At 44.3% G+C, this 23992-nt stretch overlaps 1 protein-coding gene across 10 annotated transcripts in view; it reads right to left on the reverse strand.

Annotated features, from left to right (window-relative positions):
* NOSTRIN (nitric oxide synthase trafficking) overlaps positions 1-23992 on the reverse strand; it is a 365313-nt gene that overhangs the window by 39945 nt on the left and 301376 nt on the right. For 4 of the 10 annotated variants that reach the window (XM_085645374.1, XM_085645373.1, XM_085645367.1 and 1 more), the window contains 2 exons: positions 11412-11459; positions 8554-8601 (listed from right to left, as the gene is read on the reverse strand). The exons of 4 other annotated variants lie outside the window; for them this stretch is intronic. In XM_085645374.1, the coding sequence (XP_085501500.1) occupies positions 8554-8601; positions 11412-11459 (96 nt within the window). The remainder of the gene's footprint in view (positions 1-8553; positions 8602-11411; positions 11460-23992) is intronic. 2 more of the 10 variants (XM_085645375.1, XM_085645369.1) reach the window with 1 other exon arrangement.

Genomic DNA, 23992 nt, shown 5'->3' on the forward strand with positions numbered 1-23992 from the left:
TTGAGGAACTTGGGGCCCAGGTCGTGGAGGGCCTTGTGTGCGTGGGTGAGGAGTCGGAACGTGATTCTTTTGTTGACTGGGAGCCAGTGCAGGTCTCTCAGGTGTCCGGAGATGTGGCTGTGTCGGGGGATGTCCAGGATGAGTTGTGCTGAGGCGTTCTGGATCCGTTGGAGTTTCTTCTGGAGTTTGGCGGCGGTGCCGGCGTAGAGGGCGTTCCCGTAGTCCAGCCGACTGGTGACGAGGGCCTGGGTGACCGTCTTCCTGGTCTCGGTGGGGATCCACCGGAAGATCTTTCGAAGCATGCGCAGGGTGTTGAAGCATGAAGACGAGACGGCGTTGACTTGTCTGGTCATCGAGAGGGAGGAGTCCAGGATGAAGCCTAGGTTGCGTGCGTGGTCCGTTGGCTTGGGGTGGCTCCCAGGGCGGGGGGCCACCAGGAGTCGTCCCAGGCGGAGGGTGATGATCCCAGGATGAGGACCTCTGTCTTGTCTGAGTTCAGTTTCAGGCGGCTGTTCTTCATCCATTCGGTGACGTCTTTCATCCCTTCGTGTAGGCTGGCTCTGGCGGCGTCCGGGTCGCTGGTGAGGGAGAGGATCAGCTGGGTGTCGTCAGCGTAGGTGATGATCTTGAGGTTGTGTTGACGTGCGATGGTTGCGAGGGGGCTCATGTAGACGTTGAAGAGGGTGGGGCTGAGCGATGACCCTTGTGGAACGCCGCGGACTCTCTGGGTTCTTCCGGCGAGGAATGAGGTGATCCACTCCAGGGCCTTCTCCTGGATGCCGGTGTTGTTCTGGCGCTGTACCAGGGTGCGGTGGCAGACAGTGTCGAACGCTGCGGAGAGGTCCAGGAGGATGAGGGCCGCAGTTTCCCCATTGTCCATTAGGGATCTGATGTCATCTGTGGCTGCGATGAGGGCGGTCTCCGTGCTGTGGTTGGCTCGGAAGCCGGATTGCGAGTGGTCGAGGGATCCGTTGGTCTCGAGGAAGGCGGCTAGCTGTCTGTTGACGGTCTTCTCGATGACTTTGGCAGGAAACGGGAGGAGCGAGATGGGGCGGTAGTTCTTGAGGTCGGAGGGGTCTGCAGTTGGGTTCTTCAGCAGGGCACTGATCTCGGCGTGTTTCCAGCACTCCGGGAAGGTGGCGGTGTTGAAGGAGGCGTTGATGATGTCGCGGAGGTGGGGTGCGATGATGTGGTCGGCCGTGTTGAAGATGTGGTGTGGGCAGGGGTCCGTAGGGGGTCCGGAGTGGATGGTGTTCATTGTGCGTTTTGTGTCTTCGGTGCTGACTGGGGTCCAGGTGCGGAGGGTGGCGTTGGGGGGCATCAGTTCGGTGGTGGGGTTCGTGGTTGGTGGGCGGAAGCTGTTGTGAATGTTGGTGATCTTGTCGTGGAAGAAGGCTGCGAGGGAGTCGCAGAGGTCTTGCGAGGGAGTGATGTCATTGTTTCCGGCGTCGGGGTTGGAGAGCTCTTTGACGATGCTGAAGAGTTCCTTGCTGTTGTGGGTGTTGTTGTCCAGTCGTTCCTTGAAGGCTGTCTTCTTTGTGGCGCGGATCAGTTGGTGGTGTTTGCGGGTGGCGTGTTTGAGGGCCGTCATGTTGTCTGTGGTCTGGTTGGTGCGCCAGGTGTTCTCCAGGGAGCGGCAGTTCTTCTTGGAGGTGATGAGCTCGTCGGTGAACCAGGAGGCTTTCTTGCTGCCGCGTCTGCTGGGGGGGTTCTTCTTCAGTGGTGCGAGGGCGTCTGCGCAGTTGGTGATCCACTGTGTGAGGTTGTTGGCGGCTTCGTTGGGGTCCGTTGAGCTGGTGGGGAAGTTCTGGCTGAGGAAGGTGGTGAGCTGGTCGCCGGTGATCTTGTTCCAGCTCCTGCAGGGGGCTTGTTGAGGGTGGTGGTGGGTCGTCGTTTTACTGAAGCTGAAGTGGACGCAGCTGTGGTCAGTCCACTGGAGATTGGTGGAGTGGCTGAAGGTGACGTATTTGCTGGATGAGAAGACTGGGTCAAGCGTGTGGCCGGCGTAGTGGGTGGGGGTGGTTACCAGTTGCCTGAGTCCGAGGTTGGCCAGGTTGTCCAGCAGAGCAGTGGTGTTGCAGTCCTTGTTGTCCTCCAGGTGGAAGTTGAGGTCCCCCAGGAGGATGTAGTCGGTGGAATTGATGGCGTGCGGGCTGACGAAGTCTGTGATGTCTTCGCTGAACTGTGTGCATGGTCCCGGTGGTCTGTAGACGAGGGTGCCTCTGAGCGTGGTCTTGGGGTCGGTGTGTATCTGGAAGTGGAGGTGTTCGGCGGAGGTGAAGGTGTCATCGGAGTTGGTCGTGATGCGGATGGTGTTCTTGTGGATGATGGCGATGCCTCCTCCTGTCTGGTTGACGCGGTCCTTCCTGGTGATTTTGTAGCCTTCTGGGACGGCGATGGCGACGTCGGGCGCTGAGGAGGCGTTCATCCAGGTTTCCGTCAGGAAGGCGATGTCTGGTGCTGTCGAGTCGAGGAGGTTCCAGAGTTCGACGGCATGCCTGTGAACGGAGCGGGTGTTGAGCAGGATGCACATCAGGTGTTTGTTGCTGGGGCTCGGTTTAGCAGGTGCGGTGTTGGGTCGGAGGCCGGTGAAGCGGCAGGTCAGGCAGGTGAAGGGTCCGTTGGTGCGTCTCGGGGTGGCTTGGTAGCAGGCGGTGTTTCGGCCGGCGTTGAGTGCGTGGAGGGTTTTGGCGTCGTAGATGTGCAGGGTGTGCTGGCGAGGGCGAGGACCAGGAGGTCTGGCGCTGGGCGCGGTCCAGGCGCGGACGGGCGCAGACGGGCTTACCTTTGGCCCGTCTCAGCATCTTCAGGGTGTGAAAGCAGGGTGCAGTGACAGTGTTGACTTGTGTAGTCATGTCCAGTTTGCTGTTGATGATTATTCAGAAGTTCCTGCCATGTGTTCTGGGTGAGGATGTGCATTCGAGTTCTGCCAGTCACCTGTTGGTGTCCCATGTTGATGTCCCATGGTGAGGTGTTCTTGCCAAAGATCACTACTTATGTTGTGTCGATATTGAGCTTGAGACAGTTGACTTTCATCCAATTAGAAACTTCGGTCATGCAGGCGGTGAACTTGTTTCTTGTGTTTGGGGTCTTGTCCAAGAGACAGAGTATGAGTCGTTAGCATAGGAGAGCATGTTTATTTTATGTTTATGGATGATGTTGGCCAGAGGGATTATGAATGCTTTAAAGAGGGTGGAGCTGAACAATAAACCTTGAAGAATTCCGCAGATGAGTTTGTGGGCTTCCGAGGAGTATGATGCCAGGCTGGTAGCTTGTGTGTAATTCATTAAGAAGGAGAAGATCCAGCGAAAAGTGGGCCCTTGGATGCCAATCTCATGCAGGCAATGGATGTGGATGGAGTGTGAGACTGTGTCACATGCTGCAGAGTGGTCCAAGAGAATAAGGGGTACTGTGTCTTCCCTGTCAAGGATCAGACAGATGTCGTCTGTGGCAGTGATAAGTGCTGGTTTGGTACTATGGTTTGGCCTGAATACGGATTGTCTGGCATCAAGGAGCTGGTAGTCGATGAGTTGTCAGTTGATTAGTTTCTCTAAGGCATTTACCAGGAACTGTAAGAGGGAGATGGGTCTGTAGTTGGAAAGCGTAGCTGGGTGAGCGTATGGTTTCTTAAGCAAGAGTATAATGGTGGCACTTTTCCTGGTGGCTGGGAATGTGGCTGAGTGGCTAGAGGTTTGATGGTGGGTGTTAGTGCTTCGCTAATCCATAGTAGTCCTTTGGGGAAGGCATGGTGGAGCAAGGGTCAAATAGTAGAAGATACATTATTTTACATTTTTACAGATGGGCTAGAAAGGTAAATTGTGAGAATTACCAGTACTGTATATAGAAAGGATCCAAATCACTGGGCATAAACTCCCTCTTTAGTATATTTATGTTGCTTAGTTACAGCAGATGTCTCATTCCCTTGACGTGAAAGCCTGATTATAGAAAGATATTCAAAAGGGAGCAAAAACTAAAGCATCAATCTAATCACCAATAGCATGTGAGGATGCCTGTGTTAACAACACACTAAGACAATAGTGAAATATTAGGAAAAATGGCCAGATTAGAAATCTTTAATTTTGCTGCAGCAAGAGTGTTTTAACCTGAATGCTGTAAAAATCCATAGTGTTTCCTTGTACACGTCAGACCGATACAGCTGTCTGGACAAAGTTAGGGCATGTACTCCAAATGTGTGTGACCTACCTATAACTGGGAGTATGTAGGCAGATGAGTTGGTTCTTCTGGATTAAGCACTAGTTGGCCTTCGCAGGCAACTTGTACCTTTTGCAGATTTTTGCTGACAAACACAATCTACAGATCATGTACAGAAAATCAGAAAGATGTGTTTTGAATCCAAAGGTAGGTGCACAAATAGAAAGTGGAGCTGAAAAAGAAACACGCCTCCTCAAGACTTGGCACCAGACTGTGGATCTGTTTAGCAGACTACATTGGACTGTATCCAGATCTTCTCACATTCCTGAAGGAACTGAAAATGCACCTCTTCAGACTTCACCCCAATTCAAATGTTTTTGCACTTTGCTCAACCATTTACCTTCACTCTATTGTTATTTGTTTCCAGTGTTATACTACCCTACCCTAGAGGCTAGAATCACACTACAGAAACACCTCAAATAAAAAAATAGAAAACAAAAAATAAAAAGTTTCTCATCCTGGGATAGAAGTGATGTTGTTTTTTTTAAAACATACAGCTTAAGGTAGGTCCAATATTCACAAACGTACATGCCCCAACAAAGTCTTTCTGCGTAACATGTTCCACAGGATTCTTGCTCTTATATTGTGTTCTCATAGAAGTATCCAATGCCACATTCAACAGGTGCAGAGGATTGTTATCGATCCATGGTATTTTATGCAATATATCAATTTTGATGATGAATTTTACTTCTTCTCACATGCCTTTCACACCTATTTCACAGTTTGAAGAAAAAAAATTAAATAAGAAACTGGCGATATCTTTTCTTGTATTCTGAGCTCTTTTCAAATACAGATCATTGCCAAAAATTTGGGGCAATTTAGAGCACTGATTATGATAACTTCTCAGGTTTCAAACCCATCTCAGGCAAGAACTAAATCATTTATTAGTGTAATAAAGGAGTGAGATTCTCAGAGGTGTTTGCCTGCTTGTTTATACCAAATTGAAAACAGTTAACATATTGTCGAGTGGTCATATTGTCAAGAGTTTAAGACTTCCAGATTAGTGAATCGTGGATTAAACCTTGCATACATTGATGGCAATAGAGAAAAGCTCACTGTTGCCCTTCCCAGGAGACACCATTTCCTGAATCAGAATTTCCTCCTATTGACACTTGCACCAAGGTTGTTTGCCAGAGAGATTCTAGTTGTTCATGCTGAAGGCATGCCTTTTTAACATATGTACAGCAGGATATGCCTGACCGTGGTGGAAGTGGAGCCATTGTTCCAGCAGTATCACCATTTCCCTCTCACTCTGACTTTGTTCTAGTGCGATTCAGGCCGTGCTACACCTTTGACAGTAGGACCACAAAAGCTGTAGCAGTAGCATTGACAATGTTGGTGCCTGTTATCCCTGTCAGCCTTAGATTGGTCTCCCCATCCCCCCCACACTTTTTGACTTCTACCTTCATTTTTTCTGACCATGCTTTTGCTGGCTTTAGAACTCTGTGCCCTTTACCACTGCTAACCTGTGCTAAAGTGCCTGTGTTCTCTCTCTAAAACACGTTGGCATATATAATTTATTTGAAAGCTTCTAGTAAAGTGGAACTACTGGTTCCCGGGGCCTGTAAAATAAATGCTACTAGTAAGCCTGCAGTACTGATTGTGCCACCCACTTAAGTAGCTCTTTAAACATGTCTCAGTCCTGCCATTGCAGAGCCTGTGTGTGCCGTTTTAAAATGTCATGTTGACCTGGCAAAATAAACATTTTTCTAGGCCCAAACCTTCCTTTTTAATACATATAAGTAACCCCTAGGGTAGGCCATAGACAGCCCAGAGGGCAGGGTGCAATGTATTTAAAGAGTTGGACATGTACTTTTAAGTTTTACATGTCTTAGCAGTGAAAAACTCTTCAATTAGTTTTTCGGTACTGAAAAGTCTGTCTCTCCTATAGGATAACAATGAGTTGCCTTGCTACATTTTCATAAGTGTAATTTCCAAATGGGAAGAGATAATCAGTTCATGTTTGGTATCTCCGCAATAACAATTTAAAATCCTAACTTATGATGAAGTTCAATTTTGAATTGCAATTCTGAAAATATCACTTTTAGAAAGTTGGCATTTTCCTACCTTATGTATTTAGTGTCTGTACCCTGATTCTGGTCAAATGACTGGGTGTAGCTAGCAATTGAGCTTTGTGTATTCTCCCTAGACAGTCATAAAATAGGGAGCTTAGGTGTGCCTGGATGGTCCATCGCTGGCAGGATGAGAGGGAGGAGCTGAGCACAGGCCCACTTACACCTTAATAGACTGTGTCCTGCCTCCGTACAAATGGCTGCATACCCCCTGTATTAGTCTGGAGTCAGGAGAGGGAAGGCAGGATGCATGGGGACTTCATAGGAAAACCTCTAGAATCTTCCCCCCACTTTGAAGACACAACTGGGCACACACTGGACCACAGACACCACCATTTTAGTAAACCTCTGGACCTGTGGATACTCTGCTAGGAAGAAAAACTTCTGTACTGCTGAAGGACTGTCACTCTGCTTGACCCTGCTTTGCTGACCTGTGCCCTGCTACTTTCTTGCCTGGGTGAGAAGGACTGAACCTGCATCTCATGAAACCCAAACCCAGAGTGGTAACAAGGGCTAGATGGCTGGCCACCTGTTCTAAAGCCTCAGGGATATAACAGACTTCCAACAACCTTGCATCTTCACCTGGACTCTGCCATCTGTGAGCTACCATGTCAATTGGTGCCACCCCAGTCCTGGACCATTGTAAGTGGGCTTAAGGTGCTTTTATAGCCTCTGTGGATCCAGCGGAACTGATGCATCTCTTCTGCCTTGCAACGCAACCCCAATCAGAACCAATGTATCTCCATTGCTGCATGGATTAGACCCATCGCAAATACCTGCTTTGCCACTGCATCCTGCTTGCCTTCAGACGCATCCTTGGCACAGACTCTCTCATCTCTTGCTGATGCACCGTCAGTAATGACGCATCGGGGGCATCACCACCTCTCCACATATGGGAACCGAAGCAGCGCTTCAGCTGTGTCATGTATCTTTGACATGGATCTACACACTCCATTGTGGTTGACCTGAACTTGTGTCTTTGTCCCGGTTCGGCTCAACCAGATATACACAGTTGGGGCTTTATGCCATTTATCACTATTTTCACCTAAAACTTTCAAATTCATTATCACCGGTTCTACTAACCGATTTCTTGTCATTTTGGTCTTGTTTTATTTAATACAAGTTCCTCTATTTTTCTAACACTGATATGTGTTACTGTTTGAAGCATTGCACAAATACTTTACACATTGCCTTTGAGTTAAGCCTGGCTGCTCTGTGCCAAGCTACGTGAGGGTTGAGCACAGATTCATTTAGGGTTTGCTTGTAACTTTATCCTGACAAGAATTGTAGTTCCTGCTTGAGAAGGGTTTTACCCCCCTGCACAAGAAACCCAATTTCTTACAGTGCGCAGGTTTACATCCAGGACCTGAAAAGTCATTCTTGCAGTCTTTGAAAAATAGATGCGGTGGGTACTGGAATAGGAGACTCTAGGCTTACTGGTTAATATATCACATATTTGAAAAACATAAAATTGCAGAATTTTGAGTATAAATACTGTTTTCAATTAATGTCAATTCACTCTACTGCCTTGGGTGGCACATGTGATCTAATATATACTCTGATCCTCTATGCCACTACAGGTGTGAAAACTTGTGCCACACTTAGACCATTACTAACCTTCCATTTGCTGCTAAGGAAGGACAGAAAAGAATTTAAATGATAGAAAGTAAAAATGTTTTTGGAGCCATGTTCAAACCCTGCTCCTCCCACTGCCTTATTGGGTCCTGAAACCCACTGACAAGGGCAGTACCTGGATGAACATAGGATAGCAATAAGCAATTCACAGGAAGCAGCTGTACCACTGGTTACCTCTAATTCACATTTATTTATGCAAGTTTTTACCATTCACTAAAAACGTATCAGCAAAATAATTATTTATGAGCTCTTAAAGTAAAATCTATTTCGTTGATCAGTAGACTTCTCAGTGTGAAGGTATCTGACAACTGTTCCTGGTGTCTCTTAAGTTGTGGCTAGTCAATATGTACTGAGACTCCTTCAAAAGTATTGATTATATGAATCCTCTGTGACAGTCAGGGAAAGCTCATGGTGAAATTTGTTAAAAAATGCCTGGACCAGCATAACCCACCTGTTCATGGAATGTACAAATGTTTGGGGAGATAGAACACCTACATTCTTCAGTCACCTGATATCTAAAATGAAATTTCTATGTGACCCTTTTTTATATTAGTTTTTAGTGTTACAGTTGATAAACAATATTTATAAATAAATAGTATGGTGATTAATTTAAGACACCCTTTGATCAACCTACCAGGAGCATCTGGTATGTCTTCATGTAAACTCCTGGTTCCTGTAATGTCTGCAGAATAAAGTGAACGTCGGTAAGGAGTATTACATGCACAGCATATGTACAGTATGTATGATATTCTGGTGTCCTGGTGCCAGAGTTAGGCCACACACGATTACACACACAGACAAACACATACATACACACATACACACTCTGTAGTCATCCTTTTCAGTGTTGTCCCCACTGATTCTTCACCTTTTGATGGCTTTAGAACTCTGTGTACTTTATCCCTGCTAACCAGTGGTAAAGTGTCTGTTCTTCCCCTTTAAACATGGTTGAATTGACATACATCTAATTAGCAAACTTAACTGGCCTATAAGTCCCCATTTTATTCCACTAGTGGACTGCAGCACCTATTGTACATTCAATATCGTAGCAGTGCAAACATGGTTTCAGGCCTACCACTATAGCCTGACTGTAGCAGTGTAAAAACTGCAATTTGATCTGTCAAAATAAAGCCTTTTGGCAGGTAAAGACCTTCCTTTTTAATATTAATAAGTCTCCCCTCTTTAGGCCGAGTAGCGCAGAAGGCAGAGCGCATGATATTTAAAAGCAATTCAGGTACAAATTTAATGTTAACAAATCCTAAAAGTGACTTCCACCCAAAAGCTATTGTCACTGTAGAAAAGCTGGCTAATCCATAGAGAATCACTAGAAAGTCATATTAAATACTAATACTTTATCTCGGAAATGCGAACAGCAAGGAAAATAATTAAAAAACAATTTTTGATATTTGTCCAAAATTTAATTCAATGGTGAAGTTGGATTTTTTAATAAATAAAAGGAAAAATAACTTTTAGAAAGTAACAATTTTGCTGGCTGAATGTACTGGATGCTAACTTGCAGAGCTTTCTAGCTTCTCCCAACCAGCAATTATTCTTGAACAGGGGTTAAAAGGTGTGAAATGTATCCAAGGAGCAAACAATAGGCAGGGATGACTCCTCTGATATCTTGCTTGTCAGGCCTGCTGGGTTAACATTTAACACCTGGGAGACATTTGAACAGGGAGAGAATAGAATACCAAGACAATTCTTGTGGATCTTCTGTCTAAGTGATGAAGTACTCTTCTTTTGTCCTACTAGGCTTCTGTCTCTGGGTCTATTTTGGGTACAAGTAGCTGCTTCAAACTGGAGTTTAATGCTAGATATGGAAGGAAACTAGGATTGCCATAATATGCTCCCCACACACACACACCAAGCCCTCATAGCCCAGGTTTAGTGTATGGCGAAAGACTTTTGCCATCTTGGAAATACCAAAAGGAGTAGGGTTGGCACTGGGAACTTTTACCCTATTGATTACTGTGTGCTCAGGAGTCATTCTCTCTCATTAGCTGGCTCCAGGAACAAATGTGGTACATCTAGGCACCCATGTCAGAACACTGCTGGACTTGGGGTATTACAGAGGACTGCACTTGCTGTCAGTGACCTGAGAGGAGCCCTGAAGGGCTGGACCTGCTCCCTCTTTTACCTAGGACAAAAACATGGACTCAAAGGTCATCAATCTAACCTGTTCAAGCTACAGATATATAACAAGCAACAATAGACCTTTCCCATAACTTTCCAACTGACCCATGGCAACTGGACCGGGACTGTACCCAGCTGTTGGCCTCTACGTGACTCCCAGTGAGTCTCTGAGTGCCTCCCTGTGGTCCTGGGGGGTCCTAGAAGTATACATCTGCGGTGGATCGTGACTTAAGGAACAAAGTCAGAGTTAAGCTCTTTGACCTGGAAAACCTATTTGGAGAATCCGACCCTCACTCCATCACGGCCAGCCTCAGATAATGCCTACATACCAACCTACCAGGCTCATTGACTATCATTGGCACATGGTGCTATTTCTTCTTAAACCTTAGCACATTCATATCTCCAGTTTCCCTTATTGGATTTTTGTTATTTTGGTGTCATTCTGTTTATAAAACGTGATTGTTTTAAGTAGGTTGGAGATTTTTATTGTTTTCTATGTTGACCTTATTACTGTATTAGTGCATTGGTACTGCATACATACTTTGCACATTACCCTAAGTAAATCTGTGCCATGTGTACCAGTGGGTTGAGCTTAAGTTAATTTAGTGACTTTGAGGGTTGACCTTTGCAAGTGTTGTGATTATTCTGTGAGGTGGTTAGTTAACCACCCTAAAAAAGGTTCCATGTTCCCTCTTCCTCTCTCTAGCTCTCTATCTCACACACACACACACACACACACACACCCACACACACACACACACCTGCATGCTGTATTTTGCTTCCAGTGTGTCTCTTTAGCTCTTATTGACAGTAGTGTGCCATTCTCAAAATTAGGTAGAGTGAATACAGCAACACTTCACAATGGTAACATATTAATTATTAGCTATTATTAAAGCCATTGGAAGTATGTGGTAAGGGAGGACACCGTTATGAGGCAGAGTTCAGCAAATTATGTGGCAAAAAAGGCAAATTATGCAACATTTTGTGGCAGTTATATTTCACCATTTTGTCATTGACCTCTGAGGAAAAGTGTCACCTCAATAGTACCCATTTAACACCTAAACACAACAATTGGTAAATAAAGGGTGAGCAGTTAATCTTTGTAAATGGTCTGCTACTGCACAGCACCACATAAGGCTCTTGGGCTCTGTTTGAGCTAGAAACTGCTTTTTTGTTGAGATCCATTAAATGAATAGGTGCTAACCAACTACCAAAGTCAGAGGAAACATTCTATAGGAAGACAGTTTTTAGAGATTTAGAGCTGCAAATTTTAAGAGGTATTAATGATGCAAATGTCCAATTAGGACAATAGTTAACAATCTGAATTGCTAAAAAAAGGAATGTTGCTCTACATACCTGGACAATCATATATTCCATCAGATATGCTGGTGTTTTCAGAATCATCTGCAATGCAAAATGATACCAGTTAGTTGTATGACACACATGGTGCCTAAGCAGCCGGATCCTTCTTCACAAATCAGAGTTCTGTCTGTTAATTGTCAAAATTGGATATCTTAGGGGTGTGGCCTAAGTGCTGGAACAAGATGGCAGCGGTTTTACTGAGCTCCGTCTTTTCACGGAGCCGCAAGTGCAGTTTTCGGCCACACTGAGACCATGCATAGCGCTTCCAAGACTGGACTCTTACGTTGCATTAGTATGGCGTGATGCTGAGTTGACGGGAGACTCGCTAAACCAGTTTTTCATTGTTCTTCGCCGCGACGATTTTCCTCACTCGTGGGCGGCCGCCATTTTGAATGGGGCTTTGCTCAAGTTACTTTTTCTATATCCCTTCATGCGGCCCATAACTCCTGGGTGAGCATTTTTCAACTTTTTACTACTCTCACCATTCTCCTTGCACCTATGGTTTATGCCATGGTTTTATCTCAAACCTGTGCTATGGTGCTTTATTTGCTTGGTCTCTGCATGCCTTTACCTCCAACTGGTCTTCATTGATATTTTTACATACTACCAAGGCGAAAGGAATTAATTTGTGAAATAAGCATATATATTCTAGAATCTGTGTCCTTATGGTGCATATAGATCACGTTACCTGGAGCGGGGTTTTGATATCTATGCATTTCTTTACATAATCCTACTGTGCTTAAGGGTTATAAACGGTCACTGGATCAACTCTACTTGCACCTTCTTTTGCCAGATCTTGGGGAGAGGTGAATGTGATTACATGTGCCATTAAATGTTCCTTGCATGTGTATCAATCAGTGGGACTCTCTTCCATATCAGTGGTGCTTGTACCATTGCACACATATTCAGCTTTAACTTTATGGGCAGACTTGTTACCATTGGAAAGCTTCCTCAACGTCAGTCACACTACATGTCCCGCTTAACCTTACTAAGGCATCCTCCTCTGGCACTAAACCTATAAAGGGCCAACAATGACTCCCCAACTCTGGTCCAGTCATCTTCGAATCCTGTCCTGGATGCAATTTTGGATGAACTAAGTGCACACAAATCATTCAAGAACGCCACCAACGAAAAATTGCAGTTGATTGAGGACCGATGGATTAATATGCAAGGCAAAATAACAGAAATGGCCACCTTCAAGACGTAGCGACTAAAATTCCTCTGCTGGAATAAGAAATCCAAAAGCTTAAGCTCCACACAGAGGACCTTGAAAATCGCAACTGAAGGAACAATCTGCGTCTTTATGGTTTATTGGAAAAAATTGATGGGCTTGATCTTCTCTCCTTTATAAATAAATGTTTGCTTGACCTTCTAAGTCTTCACTCCTCTGCTCCTCTAAACATCCAACGAGCACATCATTTTGGTCATCCTCAGCTTCACTCTACCTGACCGCGTTGTATTATAATGTTCTTTGTAAGAAATCACTGACCTGATGCGTGTACGGAAAAGTGCCAGAGAGAAACGTCGTCTTGTTTGGTCTGGTCATAATATCTTCATCTCTCAGGATCTTTCTAAATCAACCAATGTTAGACATAAGGAGTTTTTGGCACGTCTTCCTCAAATAAGATCTCTGAATATCCGATATGGCATATTACACCTTTGTCTCTGCAAGATTACTTATGAAGGTGTTTCCTGCTCATTTGAAGATCCAACTAAATTAAAACTGTTCCTACAAACCATCACCAGAACACCTATGGACACAAATGCACAATCTTCCTAAAATGTTAAATTGTTGTTACCAATACATAGCTTCTTGTCTCTAGTTTTATTCTCTAATTTTGCTCTCCAAATACAGGTTACGTGGCGGGAGTATTTCTATTTTATAATTGTCTTTTTCCTCTCCGCTGTTGCTCTTGTTCCTGGTGCCGACATGCCCGTTTCTCATTTTATTCTCTTTTTGCTTCAGATCTGGCTTTATGTTCTTGAGCTGTTTCTTCTCTTTTCTATCTTCATCATTCTTGTCACATTCCCTCTCTTGCTATCCTCGTTTCTCCATTCCCTTCTTTCTCTTCCTTTCCCCTTTTCCTCTCTTTATAATCGCATCAGGGTCTTTTTCTTTATCTTTCTCATGTTTTTTATAATCCTTTTACGTTATCATATTGGAGATAAATGTTGTCTTTTTGCTTTCATTGTTGTCTCTGCAGTGTGTCATCATTGTCCTTGCATCCTTGTTGTTAAGCTGCAACATGCTTAATGTTGTGTCGTGGAACGTCTGTGGTCTGGGTCATCCAGTCAAGCGTCAAAAGGTACTTTCTCATATATCGAAACTCAATAGTCAAATTGCTCTCTTACAAGAAACTCACTGTAATGATATTGAATCACTTAAAACTCAAGCGCCAATGGGTAGGCCAAGATGTTTTCTGACCTGCGGTCAACCGAAAGGGTGGTGTTGCAATCCTTTGTCACAAATCCCTAACCATTCAAATATTATCTACTGAATGTGAGACAAATGGACGATGGGCAATACTTCAAGCCACGGTCTATAATAAAATGATCACTTTTTAAAACATTTATGGACCAGTTAAATCTGACCCGGATTTCTGGCATATGATCAAATTAAAATTATACTCTATTACTAATCCCAACATCATTGTTGCTGGAGATTTTAACAATTGGCTAGACCCGTTTTCTGACAGGAAATCAAATTGTAAATTTCAACCTGATAAGTCGCATGAAGTATTTCAGTCTGCTATTGGATCTCATATACTTTATGATGTATGGAAGACTAGTAATCCTGATAAATATGAGTTTACATTTTTCTCTAATGTTCATCATACTATGTTGCGTATTGATTATATTTTGGTTTCAAAGTCTCTACTCCCCTCTGTCCACTCTTCAGAGATTGGGTCCATCTTTATTTCTGATCATGCCCCTGTCTCTGCTTTTTCCCTTACCACCTCAAAACATGCTCAATGGAGATTTAACAATTCCCTATTATCTGATCAATCCTACATTTCTGAGGCTACCTCCTTATATAAGTGATTTTTTTTCAGTTTAATAAGCCTAGTGACACTTCTGTCAACAACAACCGGGACGCCTTTAAATCATCTTTCGGAGCCTTCACCATTACCTACACTGCCAGAAAGAAAAAATTATTGAACTCACAATATCTCTCTACCCTCAAGCATATTAAAACTCTTGAACACTTTTACTTTACATCAAATTGCCCCACTGACCTCCGAGACCTTATAAAAGCGAAGTCAGATTTAAATACACTAGCTACAAACAATGCTTGCAATATCTGACTCAAAATAAAGTCCAAATATCATGGAGGTCAAAACAAAGCGGGTAGAATGTTGGCCAATTATTTAAGAGTTAAAAGGGAAAGGAAAACCATTGGTCCTATTCGTAACACCCTTACTAACAACTTACTACACTCTGATTCAGATATTGTTCATGCTTTCCAATCCTACTATAATTTATTATATATGGATGATACATATCCTTCTGAAAGTGATACCCAGTCATTTTTTGATGATCTCCCTTCTCCTCCCTCCATGCCGGATGCTATGGCTCTCCTTAAAAAGCATATATCTTTTCAGGAGATCTTAGATGCCATTAAAACTTTATAGAGAGCCAAGGCCCCTGGTCCAGACGTTTTTTCTATTGAACCCATCTCCTCTTTTTCCTCTATCTTTGCTCCTCATTTACTTGAACTTTTTACCTCTTTTCTATCAAAACCAAAACCTGAAGGATCCTTTTTAGATGCTCTTATTGAAATCATCCCTAAACCAGATAAAGACCATACCCTGTGTCAAAATTACCGCCAAATCTCATTAATTAATTATGATTGTAAACATTTTGAGAAAATTCCTGCCTCTAGATTAAATGATGTTATACCCCTTGCTTTTTAAACTCGATCAGTCCGGCTTTTTTAGAGGTAGGCTCACTTCTGATAACGCTAGGATGTTTTCTAACATTCTTACATTGGGGAAAAGGTACCCTGATCCTTTAGCTGAACTATCCCTTGATGCTGAAAAAGCGTATGATCATATAAATTGGCAATTCATGTTCAAAACTCTTCATTGGTTTGGTTTCATTTATTAAGTTATTATATTCAGAATCACGTGCCTGTGTTTCTGTTAATGTTTTTTTGTGCCCGTATTTTAGTTTGCATAGAGGTACTAGACAAGGTTGCCCCCTTTCCCCTCTTTTATTTCTTTTGAGTCTTGAACCTTTTCTTGAACACATTCGCCATAACCCCCTAATAACATGTTCCCAACACAAATCCCAAAATCAAATTAACCGCCTATGCAAACGATATTTTGATCTATCTCTCAAAACCTCCTACTTCTCTACCTCCCTTTTTACAGTAAATTGATTTATATTTCAAAATATCTGGCTACAAATTAAATTTCTCTGAAAACGGAGGTCTTACCTTTAAACTCCATGTGCTACCAATTCATGTTTTCTGACATTAACTTTACGTGGTGTCCATCTAAAATCATTATCTAGGCATCTGGTTCTCTCCTACAATCCCCCAAACTCTTTCCCATAATTTTAGTGCGCTAAAACTTAAGATTTAAAACTCACTTACTTCTTGGTCCCCTGTCTTTTTATCCTGGTGTGGCAGATTGAACACTATCAAAATGATGATTGTTCATCTCATTCTTTTCTTGCTTTCTATGCAGCAAATTAATTCTCTTTGTAATAAATGTTTATGGAACAACAAACCTACCCGTATCGCTCTACCTAAGTTAATTAAACCAAAAACCGAAGGAGGCGAGCGATTCCCTAATTTTAAATTATACCATACTGCTTTTTTAATTAGACAATTTTACGCTCTAAATAAGCTATATCAAGATTCACCGATACCTAGTTGGATTACTTTTGAACACTCTTTATTACATGAATTCATTTTTTTTTACATTTATTCTATGTCCAATTGTACTTTTATTTCCCAATATCCCATTTTAAAATATTCCCAACACTTGATACATTCACTATTCACTGATGGTGCTAATTCTCATCAAGATTTTCTTGCCTCTTCCATCTGGTACAATAAGCTCATTGAGTTTCACCATAAATCATTCTACTTTAAACATTGGAAAGAAAAGGATATTTTCTATGTCCACCAATTAGCATCCCATAACTCTGTCATACCCTTTACTACATTACAAGGTTTTATAACTTACCTCTATCCTACCTATCCCAATACCCACAACTATCACAAGCACTTCAATCCTTCTTGCTATCCAAAATTGTTCCTGATAACTCCACCCCATTCACTTCCCTGACTCCTTTGTACAAAGTCTCTGCTGATTCTAACTCCAAAGCTTCATTTATATATATATATATATAAACTTTGATCTACTCCTATATCTGATCGACCAAAATCCATAATAGAAATAACCTGGGAACAAGACCTCTTGTCATCCCTTTCTACTCAATGATGGAACAAACTATGGCACAAAATCTTTACCACCTCCAGAGCCGCTAATATCACTCAATCCTTATTTTTTTGTACAATAAGAGTGGTATGTACTCCTGTTTTTCTTCATAGGATCAGTCCCTCCTCCTTTCCCCTTTGTCTTGTCTTTCCTCGGATGGCACACTATTACATTTACTATATTATTGTCCTAATGTTTTCTGGAAATCCATTTGGTCTACGTCTTCTAAGATATTTCAAAGGTGTATTCCATTATCAATTCAAAGTGTTTTTCTTGGATCCATGTCTGATGATTTTTATGACACCTCCCCGAAGTTGAAACTGATCTTTTCATTTCTCTTGCATTTAAAAATATTTTAACCTGCTGGAAAGATAATTCTAAAGTATGTACATCTACTTGGTGGAACCTTAACCGTAACAAACACAGAATGTCTACTGTATCAGCGTCAACATTATCTCAGAAAATCAAATCCGGTTTATTTTGCCTTCCTTTTACTTCTTTCTTATCTTCACACCCGTCTTTACACTAATCACTCTTTTATCACTTCTTCCCCCTCCCCTCTCCTCTTTTCTTCCTCTCTTTCCTTTCTCAATTTTATTCTAAAAATGTATACTACACTATTATTTGATTTGATGTGTACCTTTATTTCCTCTTACTCACTTTTTTACATAAGGTTGTTTCTCTCTATATCTTATCCTTACCATAACAGTATTTTCTTTATTACTGCAACATTTTCTAATTATATATGTTTATTATACTACTGTTTCACCTCATGCTAATTGCAACTTTGGTACTTTATTATTATACCAATAAAAATAATAATAAAAACAAAATTGGATATCTTATCACTTGCATTTGTAAATGATTACCGCATATCTACTAAAAATGTTTTACACAGTCAAACGTTGCAGAGAAGAACATGATAAGATTGGGTTTTGGTGGTGGAGGTGAGCAAGTGATTAACTGGAGAATGACTGTGGCACTGCAAATATAGATTATTTACGTTCTCTACATTGTAGGGCTCATTTCTTTAGAAAATGGGACCTGAGCCCCCAAGTTTGGTACCTCATCTGGTTTGCTGCTTATGGAATGTAGATTTGGGCTGGACTCCTCTAGGGCACACATAGATTTGGCTGTGTCAGTGTCCTTTTTGATCTGTTCAAGCATCTGCTTGACCTGAGGGCTGAACCGATGCTTATCATACAAAAACACATTTAAGAGGTGCTCTTGCACCTGGGCCAAAACCCTGATGCCGATGGAGGAGAATAATAATGTTGATACCCCTAGCAGCCATGTCTGCTGTGTCATGGGCACATCTAAGCCTAGCATTACCAATCGTCTTGCCCACAAAGACGAGCTCCTGTCCTCTCTTTCACTGGGCTTCTGTTAGGTGCTTTACTAGCTTATCCATCCCCTCCCAATGGTAGCAGTTGCACCTGGAGAGGAGGCCCATCAAGTTGGCAATGTGCTAGTGTGGCCACTTCAAGCACTACTTCCATTCAAGACTTCTTGCCCGGTAAGGTGGCATGCCCTTTGACCTGTGCAAAAGCCCTTTTATGGGCAATATGCAATAAAAGAAGTATGGAACAGTTTGCCCTTGACCATAGGCTGGGTCATCTAGGACATGCTTATATTTTATTTCAACTCAAGGAGTGACTAGACTGGCCTTCCCTAACTATCTCAGATTGTCATAGACTGAATTTACACCCCCTTAAGCATCAGTAGATAATGTACAGTGCATTCTGTTTTGGACTGGGTTATGACAAGAAAGTCATCCTCACCCTTCGCAGTATGCAGTTTTAAGTAGCGAGGTTGTATGGCCCTTTGAATTATTGCATGATATGCGGTGGTGTCATCTTAGCAGTATACGGGTCTAGGTCTGTGTTGTCCTGTGGGGGCAACCACACAATCCTACCCCTGACCAACCATCTTCCCCTTGTGGGTAAAATAGCTCAATACAAGGATCCTATGGATAATAAGGAATGCCTGTGTCTGAGCCAGTATATTGTACCTTATGTGAAAGTCAGTGTTATGGTAGCAGTGGTGGAAGAGGAGGAGTGGATGGGAATGATGGGAATGGTGTAAGACTGATGGCTGAGCTTTTAACCCTTTTGGAATTTGATGATGCGGAAGGGTTAAGTTCTGGTTTTCCCTCAAAAGTGAGCCAGCAATGTGGATGAGTCACACCAAGAGTTAGGCAAGTATCTTACCTGCATCTAGATGAATGAAAATGTTCTTTTGGTTTTTTGCCCAGAATGTCTGTCAGTTTCTTTAAGATTGGCCCCTTTGTAGTATCAGATCTCAGCAATCGAGGAGAGCTTCAGCACCAACCTCTCTGCCAGTTGTGGAGGGGCTTTTGGTATCCACTTTGGCTCCCAGTGCAGTTTCACTACAGCCTGGTCCGTGATTTCAGTTTTGAGTGCTGCTTTTTGGGGCCTCTGTGTTGAACAGGCAGCACAATATGGTATGGTTTGGTGCACCTGGGTGGGACCTTAATCAGCGTTGACCAAACCTCTTGAGTCTGGTGCATTCTGGCTGGAGGTGTAGGACCCGTAGGTTCATGACATTTCTGCCTCTGCTCCAGGCTTGATGGCCATCTCCTGTGGTAGCAGTATTCAGTCACTGTCAATGCATACTCATCAACTCAAGAATGATGTTTGGGCTAGGCACGGGCGTAAAAATCCACTCCGCTTGTGGAGTTTGCGGAATTCGGGCACCCCGCGCTCAGTGGAGGATTGTGAAGTTCCTGAATTCTGCCTTCCCAGGCGCAAAAAAGAGGTTTTTTTTAAGTTCGAGAGCTTGAGATTTGTTTTGGCACTCACAAGCAAGCACCGCGTTAATCTTAAGCTGCTATTGAGCTCGCGCTATACTTTGGATTCATTTGCAATGCTCCCGGCCACAACAGCACCAATGTCCTGCCGATCGCGAACGGATCACTCAAGCAGCTTTTTTCCTGGAGAAGCAGCTGAAAGGCTTTTCCAGTGGATTTTCTTTTCCAACTGGCTGTTGGATTTGCTTTTTTGTGCGAGAAGCCTTTTTCTTTTTACTTCTCTCTTCCAACAGGAAGGATGTGCCCCAGAGCCTCCAACATCCTGTTCCTGTCCGGCAGGTTCCTCCCCGTGCTTTGTCTGTCTCTGGGTCACTTTTCAATGGGATTTGGGGCTGGAAGGAGTACTCTCCTTGACTGCTGCATATATACCATTGGATGTAAGGACTTTGCATTTTAGATTTCACAAATAAGTTGAAAAACTGGTGTATGAGGTGTTGTTTGTTTGACTGGGAGCATGTACCAGGATTTATTTGTGCTTTTATTCAATTTCTAAAATGTATTGTGGTGGGTGGCCTACAGTTCAGTAGAGGCCTAGTTATTTTTTTCCATGTAATTTTTTTTGTATAGAAAAATATTGCACAGTTTAGTTCATGGTTTTTAATAAATGTGCAATAGTTATTTAATTCACTGTGTGGCCTAGTCTGCCAATAGGCCTTCAAGCTGGTAAGGGAGTAGCAGTCACGGGTGCATGAAACAACTGTTTCTGTAGTGTCTGTTGAGTCAAAACAGCAAAACAGCATTTAGGGCATGAATGGCATTGAATTAAATTACAAAATATGTTTTATGTGGGTATTTCTTTTTTTTCTGCAAACTGTGCATAGGTGGACGCGCTCTACAGACCTTCTGCCTATTCCGTGCTGGAAGCCTGCCGTGAGGGAAACGGCCTCTTTTGGGGGAGAATCGCCTCGCCTGAGCACCAGGAATCCTCCTGCATCGCCGTGAGGTGAACGGCCAAAGCGAAACCACAAGCCCCAGCATCCCAAGCTCCGGGCGCCTGCCGCTGACGACATCAGGCAGCGCCCGGGCTCCTCTTAAGCCCCGCAGGCTCACCGCAGCGCGGGACGCGCTCTACAGACCTTCTGCCTATTCCGTGCTGAAAGCCTGCCGTGAAGGAAACGGCCTCTTTTGGGGAGAATCGCCTCGCCTGAGCACCAGGAATCCTCCTGCATCGCCGTGAGGTGAACGGCAAAAGCGAAACCACAAGCCCCAGCATCCCAAGCTCCGGGCGCCTGCCGCTGACGACATCAGGCAGCGCCCGGGCCCCTTTTAAGCCCCGCAGGCTCACCACAGCGCGGGACGCGCTCTACAGACCTTCTGCCTATTCCGTGCTGGAAGCCTGCCGTGAGGGAAACGGCCTCTTTTGGGGGAGAATCGCCTCGCCTGAGCACCAGGAATCCTCCTGCATCGCCGTGAGGTGAACGGCAAAAGCGAAACCACAAGCCCCAGCATCCCAAGCTCCGGGCGCCTGCCGCTGACGACATCAGGCAGCGCCCGGGCTCCTCTTAAGCCCCGCAGGCTCACCGCAGCGCGGGACGCGCTCTACAGACCTTCTGCCTATTCCGTGCTGGAAGCCTGCCGTGAGGGAAACGGCCTCTTTTGGGGGAGAATCGCCTCGCCTGAGCACCAGGGATCCTCCTGCATCGCCGTGAGGTGAACGGCAAAAGCGAAACCACAAGCCCCAGCATCCCAAGCTCCGGGCGCCTGCCGCTGACGACATCAGGCAGTGCCCGGGCTCCTCTTAAGCCCCGCAGGCTCACCGCAGCGCGGGACGCGCGCGGGCAGCGCCCGGGTGAAGCCCGGGCCAAGGGCGGGCCCGTCCTTGCCCGTCATCGCCAGGAGGAGGCAGGGCTGGGCACCCCCTCTAACGCCGCTGGTCTGCAGGTACATTTTAGAACGTGCTGACTAATTGCTGCTGGGCTCTTGGACAAACATCTACCATGGGGAAAAAGTTACCAGCCGCACCCAGAAGAACGGGTAAGCCGAAACCATCTGTAGTAACCCCTATCACCCCATTGCCTAGCCTGACAGCCATAGACAAAATGTTACAGAGAACTATTGGCGTTGTCGCCACGGCCATCCAGAACACTGAAAGGCGTTTATCGCTCCCACCAAGTCTGCCCCTATTCGGATAAATCATTGGACTCCCTGCTTGCTACATCTTACGCGGGGCTCCCGGGTGCAGATACCAATGAGAACTGCATAAATGGAGATACAGCATCTCACGGTCATCTGTCCACGGATACTAGGCTGTCGTCAACCCCCACTATGTTAAAGCCAAGCACAAATAGGGACTCTGACTTTTTGTCACCCCAGCCAACAATCAGACACAAACAGGAGGGATTGGTTTATGTCCCGATTCCGATGTATTGGCTTTAGATGGGGATAAAAGCATCAGCGTATCAATGCAAACAAGGGGCCAGAAAGCTAAGAGGCAAAAAGCCAAGAGCAAACGGAAACACATTGACCCTGCACTAAATAAATACAAGGGTGGGCACAACCAACCACGGAGGACTGCTGCCCCCGTAGAGTCAAACAAGGTTAAGGGGGATGGCCAATCTGGCGAGATGGATTCCTCAATCATAGAAATTAACACAGCGTCAGGGGACGAGAGATTTTGGGGGAGACTGGAGACACTGATAACTACTCTCCTGGGGCCAATGAACCAACAAGTATTGAATATAGAAAAGAGGCTGAGAGCATTAGATGATCACGTAATAAAATTGGGTTCAGGGCGTCATCAAGAAACCACGCCAAGCTTGGGGGCAACTATTGTAGATAAACCCCAAACAAGTGCGACTAATGTGATCAATAAAATTAATATTAGCGACCCCTTGTCACCCTCAAAACCAAGTACAAGTAAAAACCCACTAAATGCGGAACACTCAGCCAAACGGGTACCCAAACCGAAATCCACCAAGGTTGTCACCCCCGAAGGGATGGATCATACCGTTTCCAAAAGTAATAAGGCACAATCTAGACAAACCAATACCGATGCCCAAAACTTTCCATCCTCCCCCCCAGCCAAGCCGGACCCACTTATACCAACTATTGCGAGACAGATCCCGGCTCGTATTAGTTTACCCCCAGAGTGTGGAGCCTACGTCCTGGTTTTAGCTAACGTGCCCAAACTAAGGAAGGACCAAGAGGAAAATTTCACTAATCTTAAAAACAGAACTCTCCACTGGCTATCCAGAAACTGCCATTTTCCGATGGAAGGCGCTGGGGAGATTATCCATACCCAAAGAGTGGGGTGGGTGGGCCCGTTGAGTAAAAAATTTGAGGGGGACTGCATAATCATAAATTTTAGGTCCCCACAATGGGCGCAATGTACGCTTGCAAAAGCCCCACAGCCCTCACAATGGGAATATAATATCACTCTTCTTCCTCTTGGGTACTTCTATAGGCACCTAATAGATTCCAACCCCAGTTCTGGGACCAATTTTTTGGGATACCGACAGGATACTAATCCCAATTTTAGAACCAATAGCCAACGACACCACCAGGATCAATACCCTGATTTTAGGAATGGTCACTCATTAGGTTATGTGATTGTACCATCAGTACACCAAATGTCATACTTACCCTTTCCCGCTGCACCCCAGTATATCCCAAGGGAGAGGCCTTATTCAGGGACCAACCAAAATTTCAACATGGACCAGAACGAGATGAGGTACATGTATAATGTCCCAATCTATAACCGATTTGAACACGCTCTTTCAAATTTAGAAGAACAGGATTGACTGGGGAACAGTGCAAGTAATACCGATTGTGTAGAGGTAGCTGATGCTACTGGGTAATTTCAAGACTTCACACAAATTAATACAACCAAGTCAATGGCCACACAGGATGTTACCGCCCTATCCCCAGTTATATGTGAGGATACAACAACCTTGCTAACCAATCCTAGGCAGAGCGCAAGGGACAAGCATTTAGGTACCCCTAGTGGTTCAGACCTATCAATCATTAGCTGGAACGTTGCAGGCATAGACTCAAGACTGTCTGACCCTCATTGGGTCCAGATATTGGATGGCAAAGACATTATCATGTTCCAAGAGACCTGGGCCGTAGGGAATGTGCATCTAGAGGGTTACCATTGCTTTAGCGTATTTGCACCTAAGCCTGCTTTCGGCCGTGCAATAGGAGGACCCTTTATCGGAATCAGGATATTGGCGGGTGGTACTTTTAAGGATTTATCAGTAGGGAACCCAAACATCCAGGTTCTTGAATATAAGTGAAAGACCAAGATCTATTCAATTAATTTTTATAATAATGATTTTCATTCTGCACCGAATAGG

This window comes from Triturus cristatus, chromosome 3_1 (genome assembly GCF_964204655.1).
Source record: "Triturus cristatus chromosome 3_1, aTriCri1.1, whole genome shotgun sequence".
Taxonomy (NCBI): domain Eukaryota; kingdom Metazoa; phylum Chordata; class Amphibia; order Caudata; family Salamandridae; genus Triturus; species Triturus cristatus.